General features: G+C 45.1%; 1 protein-coding gene across 1 annotated transcript; it reads right to left on the bottom strand.

Annotated features, from left to right (window-relative positions):
* Positions 1 to 1,627: 1,627 nt before the first annotated feature.
* LOC144611938 (keratin, type II cytoskeletal 8-like) lies at positions 1,628 to 8,543 on the bottom strand. The gene is made up of 9 exons (XM_078431286.1): positions 7,968 to 8,543; positions 7,640 to 7,848; positions 7,145 to 7,205; positions 6,971 to 7,066; positions 6,717 to 6,881; positions 6,488 to 6,613; positions 5,960 to 6,180; positions 4,989 to 5,038; positions 1,628 to 2,116 (listed from the first exon to the last, which is right to left on the bottom strand). Exons 1-9 carry the CDS (start codon positions 8,469 to 8,471, stop codon positions 1,986 to 1,988), a joined length of 1,563 nt encoding a protein of 520 aa, XP_078287412.1. The 5' UTR covers positions 8,472 to 8,543; the 3' UTR covers positions 1,628 to 1,985.
* Between the last annotated feature and the right edge of the window lie 5,227 nt (positions 8,544 to 13,770).

The following is a 13,770-nucleotide window of genomic DNA, read 5'->3' as shown; positions in this document are numbered from 1 at the left end:
ATACACCCAGTGCTCCATAGAGCAGAGCACTTTGCTCCTGTCAGCTGCCAAAATCTCCTGTCTAATATGTCAACACCCTTAGGAAGTGGCAAAAATGTCCTGTATTTTCTGACTCCCAATGTCTGTCAGATTTCACAATAAAGCATAACACAATTTTTCTAAATGCCTGTATTCTTGAAAGAAATCTTGCGATGATGATAGTTAAGTAGGCGTTTTATATCATTTTAAAGTTAAATTGTGTGCTCTGTTGGAGCGTGCATGTTTGACCTGCACCCTGAATCTGGTTTTCACTTGAGGCCTTTGTTGCCCTCTTAATTATGGTTCAGATCAGGAGAGGCAAGAAAGAAAAATTAATTCAGCTGTGGTGAGTTTCTCAAAGTCGGTTTATTTAAGCCTTATTTAAGCATACTGAATAGCATTCCTGAGGGTACTCCAAAATGCGCTGCTATGCCAAAATCTTGCAGAGCTTTAAAATATACATTTTACAGTAGTCACTAGACTGGAGGGTATTAGGTATACGGAGAAGTCGGACAAACTTATTGTTTTCTCTGGCGTGTTGGGCGCTGAGGAAGTCCTGACGGAAATGAATAAAATTATGAGGCATACAGTCAGAATCTTTTCCCCAGGGTAGAAATGTCAAAGATTCGAGGGCATAGCTTTAAGGTGAGAGGGGCAACGTTTAAAGAAGATGTGCAGGGAAAGGGTTTTTTTCACACAGAGGGTGGTGAGTACTTGGAACGTGCTGCCTGGGGTCGTGTCGTGGTGGAGGCAGATACGATAATGACATTTAAGAGCTTTGTAGATAAGCACGTGCCTATAAGGCAGGGATCTCCAAACTATGGCCCGCAGGCCCGCAAAAATGTGCCAAATATATAATGTGGCTCTCATGCTGAAAAGTTTGGAGGCCCCTGCTACAAGGGAATGGAAATGGATCAAGTGTAGGCAGAGATTAAGTTTAACGTGGTATCAGGTTCAGCACAGACATTGTGGGCCAAAGGGCCTGTTCCTGTGCTGTACCTTTGTTCCATGTTCTATAGTTACACATACTGTTACACAGTTTACAATAAATTAGAAATTCCTGTTGGTAATTGTGGAATTGTGACCATTAGTTGTTGATTTATACGGGATTTGCCTGACAGCCGTTCTCCATCCATCTTGCAGATATATAACACTTGTGGGTCTGCATCCCTGCCCTTATTATATCTTGCTATCCTGTCAATAATCCTATATTCTCATTTCAATACATTGCTCTGCTTTGCAGTCTAAGCATTTTCCTACTTGGTTCTTGCACTGGTCTTAGGATAAAGGGTACTTTCCTCATTCAATTTGGACTGATTCTGACTGCAGGCCCCAGTGGAAAGTGGATTTCTCACAAATCCATAACTCTTGGAACAAACCAAAATATTTGTGAGATTTTTTTAAATGTTAGCTTCAGAAAAATAGTCTCGATGGTAAAGAAGGATTACTGCCAGACTTGATCTGGTGCGATTTTAATTTATAACATGCAATATATTTTATTTTTCAGTAACTTTCCACTAATCCTTACGATAAACAATTTTTTAGTTCTTGCATTCGTGTCAAACATATGCATCATGTGCTGAAACAATAACCAGTCCAGATGTACAGATTCAAATATTTCAGAGTTTATTTAGAGTAACAGAATTGCCACCACAAGATAAATCCCCAATACAAAATGAGTGAGAATTATAAAGCAGAGTGTAGCATTTAAAACATTGGTTAATTTCCTGTTATAAAAGGATGAATTTCCCACAAACCCAAGCTACAGACTAATTTAATATCCTCTGTATACAGGTTAAGATTGAGATTAACGTCATGTTGCTTAACTATGTAAATTGAGCAGAATTCCAAGATCAGGCAGAAAGTTAATTGAAATCATTTCACTGAACAGACTACATTGAGGAAGTACAGCATCTGGCAAGGGAGTCACCGGAAACGTAACTGATAGTAGATTACTCCTGGGTTATTTAACTTTTCATTTGCACCGAGGATGATTTCGTAATCATCTGCTGCCGTCCAGTGCTGATGGAAGAGCTTTCCATCCCGTTTAACAAACCACCTAATGAGGTACTCTGGCCACCAAAGCCACCAACTGAAGCTGTAAATGGGGGAGGGAAGAAAAAATAAACGTCATTATCTGGATCCTGCAATTTAGAAAGCAACTGCAACAGCAAAGACAAGCAAGTTGCAAATTTAACACAATAAAACATCCCAAAGATTTACGCGAGTTCTAACCGAGAACTTGACTTCAAGCTATATATGAATATATCAAAGGAGTTTGAAAATCATAGATTTTAATGGAGGAGAGAGAGAAAAAGAGAGGAAATGAGAATCACAGGAATGTAGGAATGGGAGCTGGATTCAGAGGAGATTACAGAGGTTGGGACGGTCAAGTCTGGAGAAATTTGAACAGCAGATCTTAAAAAGGCTTTGCCAGTTTAGGAAACAACATGTCAAAGAGCACAAAGATGATAAAAGTTGAAATAAGTTACAATATGGACAATAAATATTTGATTGACATGAAACACAGCAAGATTTGGGACAAAGGTCCAAGATTTACTGCAACAATTAAGTGTGTATGTGGGAAAACCGCAAATGAAAAAATCAGCAGTTAATGAACTGAGGTAAAGACTGAAATGGATGTAATTTCGAAGACTGAGATGGAGGTGAGTGGTTTGGTGATGGAATAGATAAGCCTCTGATGTATCCCTTGCCAGATGCTAAATCACACTCAATGTAGTCAAAGCATGTGTGATCTGACATCTGTGATCTGACTTTCCCTTATCTTCCTAGATCTTTCTGTATCCGACTAGTGATAAGCTGGTGACAAATATCCATTCTAAGCTAACAGACCCACAGCTATCGCAACAATACTTCCTCCCACCTTGGCTCCAGCAAGGACTCAATTTCATTCTCCCAGTTTCAATTCTGAAGAAGGGTCTTGACCTGAAACATCACCTACCCATGCCCTCCAAATGTACTGCCTGACCCATGGTGTTCCTCCAGGACTTTGTGCTTTACACAAGATTCTAGCATTTCCAGTTCCGTTTGTCTCCTCTTGTCTCTGTGTTTGCTCCACTGATGAGGATCCCACAGAGGAGCTTCTGAAAGGTATTCCTCCTCCTGCCAACCGTGGCTGGTCCTCCACCATTTTGTCAATAATATCCTTGGCCATATCTCATCTATTTCCTGCATCTCTGCTCTCACTGCCTCTCCTTTTGGACAGAGTTTCCTTACTCCTCACCGTCCACCCCACCAACCTCTGTATTTGTTCAACAGTTTGTACCAACTTCCACAAGATTCCACCACCAGATTCATCTTTCCCTTCCCTGCCCTTTCATCATTTTCAAGAAACTTCCCTTTGTGACTCCTTGGACCACTCGCCCACCCCCTTCTCACAGCACCTTTCATGCAATTTTAGGAAATGTAGCACTAGTTCTCTCAATTATTCCCTTCTTACTACGCTGGAATCCAAACAGTCCTTCCAGGTGCGCAACGATTCGCTGACACTTTGTCCAATCTAGCGAACCGCACTCAGTGTTCACAATGTTGTCTCCTTTACCAGAAGCACTGCTTTGTAGAGTGGCTGCGTTCAGTCTGCAGGCTTGACCCTGAACTTCCTTCTACCTGCCTCTTGTCTGCTTGCCTCTTCTTACCAGGCCCAACAGAAGGTTGAGGATCAGCACCTCATCTTCAATTTGGGCATGTCGTAGCCTTCTGCCTTCAATATTGACTTCGACAACTTAAGGTATCTTGCCTTCTCTTTCTGTATCATAATTGGCCAATTCTGCTGTAAGCCGCCTGTGACGTTGGCGAAGCTTTTCTCTCTCTGTATTAGCACAGACTGACATGTTGGGCATGCTCGACAGCCTTGCATTCCACATCTTTTCCACACCTAACCTTTGTTTCTATTCTCACTCGAAGAGTGAAGGGTCTCGACCCAAAACATCACATATTCCTTTTTTCCAGAGATGCTGCCTGACCTGCAGAGTTACTCCAGCTTTTTGTGTCTATCTTCGATTAACCCATCGACTGGATGACCTCGACACTCATCTCAGTGGCGATCCTGGCCTCACCCTGTCAGAGTTCCTCCCTCTGCCCAGTTGATCCCTCCTCCACCCACTCTACAACAGAAATAAAACTTATTTTTATTCACATTCCCAATTCTGATGAAGGATCTTTGACCTGAAACATCAACTCTGTCTCTTTTTCCACAGATGTTCCTGACCTACTAAATATTTCCAAAATGTTATTTTCTAGGTTCAGATTTCCAGCTTCTGTAATTGTTTTGATTTTCATGGAAATTGTGGGATTTTATTCTGAGTTAAGGATGATATCACCGAGATCCAGGTCATGAATGAGAAATAGGCAGGCTCCAATAGAGACTCTTGACAGAGCAGAGATAAAGGAGCAGGAATTGGAAACGCAGCCATTCCAGCAAATGAGCTGCCTACTGAATGAGTCGGGTAAAGGCAACCCACCTAACTTGCGAAAGCAGATGAAACATTGAAGGATAATGACACAAGCAATGGTGTCTGTTGTTGCAGACATGAAGGGAAAGGACAAGGAGAAATTGCTGACCATGGCCACAATCACAAGGGATGTTACACAAGCCACAATTTGGGAGGCAGCATGACAAATGAGGATGGAAGGCAGAGAAACATGAGACAGGGTGTTTGCTGATTGAGGGGAAGAGTCATTACAGTGGGAGTAAATGGGAGGAGAGAGCAACAGAGGGAAGTCAACCATTCACAATATTCTTAAGGGGACCAGGAAGTCACCTGGGTAACATTCCTCGCAATTATAATTTAAAAACTGAGTACAGCTATAAAAGAAATGCACAACAGAATGATTAGGGAACAGAACAGTGAGATATCAAGATCTGTGAAAGAATGTGGAGTTGTTTTTGTTTATTGTGTTTTGTTCTCTGTTGGGTAAAATCTCACACCCGAAAAAATAACTTCTCTCACCGTTCTGCGAGCATTGTTGGATGCTGAGAGTTTGTATCCCTTCTTGCAATCTGTTTATAAAAGAAACATTTGTGTTACCAAGATGTTTGCAGGATGTTCAGAAGTCTATTTTCTGCAGGTTTACTCATTCTTTCCATCTCGAAGGATCACTGTCCTACCAGGGTGAACCTGTGGGCACACATGCCCACTGGATCCATTAAGGATGGATCGCTTGGGCAGCTTGCAACCCAGCGGTATGAACATTGACTTCTCCAACTTTAGATAGTTCCTCTGTCCCTCTCTTCCCCTCCCCCTTCCCAGTTCTCCCTCTATCTTCCTGTCTCCACCTATATCCTTCCTTTGTCCAGCCCCCCTGACATCAGTCTGAAGAAGGGTCTCGACCCGAAACGTCACCCATTCCTTCTCTCCTGAGATGCTGCCTGACCTGCTGAGTTACTACAGCATTTTGTGAAATAAATGCCCACTGGATCCATGATGCCCATCTTCTTGTTTGAGTGCTGACAGTAAACAGCAGAAGCATTGTTGAGCATGTCAGGGAGATTGAAACCCTCAAGTGGGACAAACTGTTCAGCAATCAGGAACAAGATCCCTGGCTCCTTTAACTACACTCTTTGGGGTTTAGGAGTCCAACCACTGGCGGAACTGCCCGTCAGTCTGCTAAAGTTGCACAATGCCGTCACCCACTGAACCACAGGAGAACTCTACCATTCTACGTAGAAGGCAAATGAATCACCGTGTGGGTGTTCATTCTGAGAACAAGTTTAATGTTCATGTCTGATGAGATGGAAACCCGCCTTTCAACAAAAGAAATGATTTAATGAGTATTCTTTCGCTCCCTGAACCTGCACAGAATGCCCTCAAAGACAATAGCAGGTCATGGAAAATGTAAGAAAGAGCTAGTACAGATTGCAATCTGCAAGTACGTAGGACCCAGGGTGGTACCTGGAACTTGTAACTGCCCAATGCCCTACCTCTGCTCTTCTCCCTCCAGTAGCTTCCTGTAGGTGGCAATTTCAATGTCCAGAGCCAACTTGACATTCATCAGCTCCTCCATTTCACAGGCTCGTCGGGATATCTCTTGCTTTGCTTTCTGGATGGCTTCTTGCAGTTGCACAATCATCACTTTGCAGTCTTTGAGAGAGAGTTCGCCACGTTCCTCTGCTTCTGTGCACGCAGCCTCGAGTTGTGCACGCTAAGTAACACAAAAGTTAACGTCATCACTTTTGCAGATTAAACCCTGGGGTATCCCCTCATTCTGCCCAAATTGGGAAGGTCCTTGCTGTACACAGTGTTTTGCATTTTGGCGGAGAAAGGGATCAAAATGGTAAATGTCTCAGTGGAAGGACTGAGAGGTGAAGTCATTACTGAGGCTCCCAGAAAATATGGATTGGACCAGGTTGAACTGGTGTTTCAACCGTCTCTTGGCCATTTGCTTTGGGCTGGGGAGAGAAAGGGGAATTTTGCAACCAGATCTTGTTTGCTTTCACTTCCTGGCTTACCTGTTTTTTAAGTCCTTCTATATCCATACCCATTCTACGGATACAATTCATCAGCTCATTACTCTCTGATTTGATTGCTCGTATTTCATCTGCAGGACTTCCGGCTGATGCGCTCAGCTCCCGCATCTGCAAGGGAACACAGGTAACTGCTTAGTAAACAGGTCTCCATCCAGCAAAGAAGTCAGAGCCATCGCCGCCCGCACGTGTTTCTGGGGATAAGAATGCTAACCTTCGTCTCTTTCCAACTATCACAATCGTTGCGGTTTCTCAGGGCCATTTGTTTGTATTGATTCTGGATGTCAGTTATCATATCCGCCATTTCCAGCTTGCGGCAGGTGGCGACCTGCACGCTGACAGAAGTGTTCTGAACCTGTGACTGCAGCTCGTCGATTTCCTTAAGATGAGCAGAACAGATTTTTAAACATGAGAGGAGATGGAATTGAACAACAAACGGCCAATCCTTGGACAATGTCGCATATTTACCGCTTGAAAGATTGCCTTGAGGAAATCGATTTCATCCGTCATGCTTTCAAGTCTCGCTTCCAGTTCCACCTTGTTCATGTAGGATTCATCGACATCCTGGAGAGAGAACACAGTTTAGAAAATCTCCAAGAAACCCGCCTGATGTCCTCCAGACAGCTCGACAGTAATGCTCACCTTCTTAACCATGACAAACTCGTTTTCCACTTCTGTCCGCTTGTTAATCTCATCTTCGTATCTGAAATGAAACAGCCGCTTTACTGACAAGAAAGCTTTCCGTCCCTTTCTGCGATGGGAGCCCGCAGCACGTCGGGACCCATTGCTCCCTGCCGCCGAGCCACGGTTTCCTCGCACTCCCAAGTGCCGGGCGTGGGCACTGCTCTTCCTGACACCCCCGCGCCACAACGCGCAACAGTATTCAGCAGAATGAATCGCCCTGTCTGCAAGCCCCAGATCAGATCAGCAAACTCTCCCTCCCCTCAACTGACTCGTCCATCTCGCTGACCTCCAGAGCTTTGAGAGACTCCTCTCTTTCCAGCGCCCTGCTCCAACAAACGCTTGTCCTCACCCAGACCTTCCAGAGACTATTGGACCCGAGAGTGGCGCAGACACTTATCCTGCCCAACCATCTGGTCAATTGCTTTCAAACCCGTGAACCGATACGGTACTTACTTGTTCTTAAAGTCCTCAACTAAACCTTGCATTTGCACAAGTTCCGACTCGAACTTCAGCTTCTCCTGCCCAAGGGTATCCAGTTGCTTCTTGAGGTTTTCAATGTAGGCTTGGAACATGCTGTCGATGTTGGACGAGAAAGTTCCCTGCTGCTGCATGAGGCTCAGTTTGACTCTCAGTCGGGCATTTTCCTCTTCTAGTGTGCGAACCTGCGGGTGGGACCAGAACGCAAAGTTACATTCGCCCCGAGCTGGCAACAAAGTGAGAAGAATCGTTTGCACCGTGCGGTAGGAGCAAACGTGAGCGACGGGAGAGCTGATCGACTTACTTTACATATGAAACCGGCAAACTGGTTGTTGAGGGTAGTGATCTGGACCGTCTCATTCACCCGAACGCCTTGCTGGGAGGTGTCGATTGCTGGTATGGCCGAGGTGAGATCCACTTGGGACGTTTGTCCGAATCCCCCTTGCATCGATTGGGACATTTGCCTGGAGCCACTACGTGAGAATTGGCTGAATGCTCTCCTTTGTTGCATCCCGCCGCCGCCGCCGCCGCCGCCGCTGCTCATACGCTTGAAGCTGCTGCCGCCGCCGCCGAAGCCGCCGCTCATGGAGCCGCCGATGCTTTTGCGCATGGAGATGCTGCTGCTGCTGCGCATGGAGCCGCCGCCGCCGCTGCTGCTGCGCATGGAGCCGCCGCCGCTGCCCATGCCGATACGCATGCCCATGCCGCCGCCCATGCCGCCGCCGATGCCGCCGATGCTGATGCCGCCGCCGCCGCCGCTGCTGCTGCGGGTGCTGCTGCTGATGCTCTTCATTTGGATGGTGTTCATGGTGAAGTGGGAGTTGTGCGCTGTGCTGGAGCGATCAGAGTGCCGAACTGAGACGATGGTGCAGCTGAGAGTGGCTTGAGCTGCTTTTATGAGCTGCGCGGGTGTGGGCTTGGTCGGGGTGTCAGATGACAGGGATGGGGAATGGTGTCGTTGAGATCGAGGTGGAGCCAGCCACCGCCCTCTGCCATGGGTTCCAACCTGCCTACCCACCCCCAGTGCCTCAGGTCAAGTTGGCGTCAGCAGAATAAGTGGATCCTGGAAGCCAGAGTGCTGACTGCAGCTCCCCGGCTGTGTAAAGAGGAATGGGTGTATCAGGTGTGGGGAAGCGGCCATGAAGAGCCTGTTTGACAAGCCACCTAGTCCGATGGTTCCGATCCGCTGTCTGTAGAGATGGCAGCTGGTGGTATGGGCAGGAGAGGAGCCTTCGTGGGTTGCACTCGGGGAGGAAGGGTCTCGACCCGCAACCTCACCCATTCCTTCTCTCCCGAGATGCTGCCTGAGCCGCTGAGTTACTCCAGCATTCTGTGTCTACCTTCGATTTAAACCAGCACCTGCACTTTTTTTCTATCCCTTCACATGAGTTCTATGATATCCCACTTTCTCATTCAGGCCTTGCAGTGCTTGAGTTCCGGGTTCAATCCTGACTACAGTGCTGTCTGTATGGAGTTTGCACGTTTTCCCCGTGACCGCGTAGTTTTTCTCCCATTCTCGGAAAACATGCTGATTTGTAAGTTAATTGGCCATTGTAAATTGTCCCTAGGGTATAGGATAGTGGTAGTGTACGGGTATTGCTGGTCCCCGAAGGGCTGTTCCCATGCTGTACCCCTATATTGAGTAAACTGGGACTCTATTCCCGAGAGTTCAGACAAATGAGAAGAGATCTCATTGTAACTTGAAGGGGTGCAAGAGGCTAGATGCAGAGGGGGTGTTGTTCCTGAGTCCGGGAGCAGAGAGTACAGTTTGTGACAAAGGGATAGTCTGTTTCGGACTGAGATAGGATGTAAGTTCTTCATTCAGAGGGTGGTGAATCTTTCGATCTTTATCCCAGATGGCTGTTGATTCATGAGTTCATTCAAAACAGATATTCGTAGATTTCTGGATATTAAGGGAATGAAGGGATATGATGATATTGCTAGAAAGTCTCAATGCAGTACAAGATCAATTTTCTACCTCAGCAGGCTTGAAGGGACAAAGTGGTGGTCCTACTGCTATATTAATCAACTTGTCCGACCAGCCCCCAAAATCCTAATCACCCCAACTATTCGACTCCTTCATGTTATCCATTTACTCTCTTATCTTTGTAATAAAACTAGTAATATTCTCTGTCTGATCCCTAACTCCCATCATACAACTACCTTTTACTATAGCACAGACACCTCCTTCCAGAACCAACAAATAATCTAGGGCATATCTGTTCTGCATAGTAAAGAGCCTAAGTTCAGTAAGTCCCCGGGTAATCATGTCGAGGGCCACCGTGGTTGCATTACCCAAGATAGTGAGACCGCAAATGAGGTAATTGCGATTATTGGCAGCCAAATAACCTCCAGTGAAGCCTAGACTAAAGAAGCTCGCCCATCCCTATCCCACAGAGCTCCCATGTGTTCCTAGAGATGTGGGATCTTTCCACTTTGAACAAAATTCTTCTGAAACAGTTTTAGTCACCAACCTTTGACGAGAGACCCACTGGGAGGGACAGGTTATTGTCATAGGAATCAGGGTTCCTATTGCCACTTCGGGACTGGTGGATTCAGGACATTAGTGGCTGTACCATTAATTTGATTTAACACTACCTCTTATAACTATTCAGATTATTCTTGCTTTCCAGCTACCATTTTGACCTCCTGCATAGGTTGTCCCCTCACCAATCCCTCCTAGTTTCTCAGTTCCAACCTGGAACATTAATTCAGTTTCTCTTTGCATGGATGTGACCTGACCTGTTATCTTTCCTTACTTTTCAGCTTTTCTTTCTGATTTCCAGCATCTTCAGCCTTCCTGATTTTCATTTGCAGATGAAGTTGGCTTGCTCTATTGCATTGCAGATTGGCATGCCCAAATATTGTTGTTGTGCAACCAACTTCCAGGTGGCATCATTTTATTAGAATGAGATGATAAATTCTTGAGACCATTTCTATTTTTAAAGAAATTATACAGTGTAAAATCTGTCAGGGGTCTTGTGCTAAATTATTTCTTGGATATTTGCTTCATACCATATGCATGGCACCATTTTTTTTGTATAGCACCCACAGCATACCAAAATCTCTCAAGGTACTTCACATCAAACCAAACAACATCAGGCAAAAGGTAGATGATCAAAATCTTGGTCGGAGAGTTGTTATGTATGGAATTTCTTAAAGGAGAGTTGGAAGGTTTATTCCAGAGTTTAGTGCCTTAGGAGAAGGGTCGTAAACGGTAGAGTGATTCAAATGAAGCACATTTGAGGCCAGAAAAGGGATCAACAACAATGTGGGTATCTTGAAGGTCCAAGAAAGGTTACAGCAATTGCGACATGGAAACACAAGGATGAGAGTTTTAAAACATTGTTTAACCTGGAGGCAATGTTGGCACAGAGCTACAGGGGAAGGTTGCCCCCCCCCCCCCCCCCTTTGCAGGAGCATGAGAGGTGATCTTATAGGAGTATATAAAATCATGAGGGGAATAGATAGGGTGAATACACATCGTCTTTGGCACAGGGTAGGGCAATCAAGAACCAGAGGAGGCAGGTTTAAGGAGTGAAGGGTAAGAGTTAACAGGAACCTGAGGAGCAGCTTTTTCACACAGAGGGTGGTGTATATATGGAATGAGCTGCCATAAGAGGTAGTTGAGGCGGGTACTATGACAGCTTTTTTAAAAATTCAGACATGTACATGGATAGGAAAGCTTTAAATGGATATGGTCCAAGCCCCCCATCATGGCAAGCAATCTCCAAGGGAACAGAAAAACTACTTCAGTTCTCCATTTATCCTTGAAAGGAATGTAACATTTGCTCTGTGCAATTCCCTGGCTCATATTGGAGGAAAACTTCAGAGAGGGCACTGAACACCTTCAATTTCTGCAGCAGGAGCATATAGAGGCCAAGTGGAAATGGTGGAATGAATGAACAGTAGCCCAAACTAACCACCCACCTGGCCTGTCTATTGCCTGTCCCATTACAATAGTCACAAAATGCTGGAGTAACTCAGGCAGCATCTCTGGAGGGAAGGAATGGGTGATGTTTCAGGTCGAGACCCTTCTTCAGACTGAGAGTCAGGGGAGAGGGAGAAGCAGAGACATGGAAGGGCAAGGTGTGAAAACAGATCAAAGAAAATGTAGAATGGTTCATTGTTCGCTATGGGGAAGGTGACAACGAGGCATATAATCAGTAAAATGTAATCAGGAGGAGAACTAGGATGGGGGAGAGACAGAGAGAGGGAAAGCAAGGGTTACTTGAAGTTGGAGAAATCAATGTTCATACCGCTGGGTTGTAAGTTCCCCCAGTGAAATATGAGGTGTTGTTCCTCCAATTTGCATTGGGCCTCACTCTGGCAGTGGAGGAGGCCCAGGACAGAAAGGTCAGTGTGGGAATGGGAGGGGGGAGGGGGGGGGGGGGGGGGTAGTAAAGTGTTGACTGCTAAAAATAGACCATATTCTGAGATGCAGTTATTGTTGTAATGTACAGAAATAACAGCCTTTTTGATGTCAACAATGATTTCAGATCAGTTATAAAGCAAAGATTGTATGCTTTAGTGATGTTAGTTGATAATTATCAACCACTCCTAGTCATATAGCACTAAAACAGACTCGTTGGTCCAACTCATCAAAGGTGCCTATTTAGACTGGTCCTATCTGACCTACCAAACCTTTTCTCATCATGTACTTGTCCGAATGTCTTTTAAATGTTATTGTACCTGCCTCAAGCACTTCCAGTGGCAGCTATTTCCATATATTTATCACCCTTGAGTGAAAAAAAATTGCTCGCATTCCTATAAATATTCCCTCTCTTATCTTAAACCTATGCTCTCTAGTTCTTGATTCAGGTCAGGTCCTTTGTAGTGCAGGGGGCACTCCTAAGGACCTTCTACAACACGGTGCTTGCATCGGCCATCTTCTATGGAGTGGTCTGCTGGAGCAGCAGCTTCTCAGCAGCGGACGGGAAGAGACTCGACAAGCTGGTCAGGAAGGCCAGCTCTGTCCTGGGTTGCCCCCTCGACTCGGTGCAGGTGGTGGGAGAGAGGAGGATGATGGCAAAGCTAACATCGCTGTTGGACAACGACTCCCACCCCATGCAGGGCACTGTCACTGCACTGAGTAGCTCCTTCAGTGACAGACTCCTTCACCCCAAGTGCGTGAAGGAGAGATATAGGAGGTCCTTCCTTCCCGCTGCTGTAAGACTGCACAACCAGCACTGCTCCCAGCAGACGAGTCAACAATAACAGCTAATAACACTCGGAAACAAATGACAATTTATGTATCTTTTATTTATAATTAATGTTCTCTTGCTCTCCACTTTGCTGCTGTAACACTATAAATTTCCCCGGTGCGGAACGAATAAAGGAATATATTATTTTTATTATTATTCCCCAACCAAATGTATGTATCCCTCAAAACCCACTCTAATAGCTTATCACAGATGATAAGCTTACTGGTCTATAGTTCCCATGTTTTCTTTGCAGCTTTTCTAAAGTAAAGGCACATCATTAGCCATCCTCCAGTCCTCTGGCACCTCACCATCATTCTCTTACCAGTGAGTAAGAAGGTCATGGGCCATCTCTGAAGGCTTGGGATCACGGTCTGCTTCCACACTCAAGTGCGGTACAGGCCGTACATCAGTTATATACCCTGGACTGATGGACAAAGCTCCCATAATATTACATTCAAAGGTCTGGCGTTTATTCCAAAGAACTGTCGTTTCCCCTGTCTCAACATTTTTGGTAATTGTTCTTTCTTATCAGCCTTATGATGCCATTCATTATAATACTCTTTTAAAAAAAGGGATTTTTTTTCTTCTGGATTCTAACTTTACGATACAAAAGTGAGAATCATTGGTGAACCATGCACCAAAGCTTGCTTTCCATTTGTGGTTAACCCCTGCCATCTGCAGGCTGCAAACTGTAGTGGCAACCTGTGGAGTTTCACAATTTGTGTGTTCGTAATTAGGCAGTTAATTTTATTTTGATGAATCAGTATTCTTTTAATATCTTTTGACAATATCTGTTGATTGTGATGCTCTATTATGAACTGAGGGAGTCTATCAATCTTTTTTAAAACTTCGAATAAAGTGTTTTGTTGACCTTTTATTGTCCTTTTACTTAATATTTTAAAA

Source organism: Rhinoraja longicauda, chromosome 42 (genome assembly GCF_053455715.1).
Source record: "Rhinoraja longicauda isolate Sanriku21f chromosome 42, sRhiLon1.1, whole genome shotgun sequence".
In the NCBI taxonomy this organism is placed as follows: Eukaryota; Metazoa; Chordata; class Chondrichthyes; order Rajiformes; family Arhynchobatidae; genus Rhinoraja; species Rhinoraja longicauda.
The sequence above is the reverse complement of the archived record's forward strand: the minus strand, read 5'-3'. Positions and strand labels throughout refer to the sequence as shown.

What these genes read in the sequence shown, in the direction of transcription:
- LOC144611938 (XM_078431286.1), bottom strand. Translation starts at nt 8,471, where the DNA reads ATGAACACCATCCAAATGAAGAGCATCAGCAGCAGCACCCGCAGCAGC. An exon ending in TTGCCGGTTTCATATGTAAA is followed by an intron (nt 7,849 to 7,967) that starts GTAAGTCGATCA and finishes TCCCACCCGCAG; the next exon opens with GTTCGCACACTAGAAGAGGA. An exon ending in AGTTTGTCATGGTTAAGAAG is followed by an intron (nt 7,067 to 7,144) that starts GTGAGCATTACT and finishes TTCTCTCTCCAG; the next exon opens with GATGTCGATGAATCCTACAT.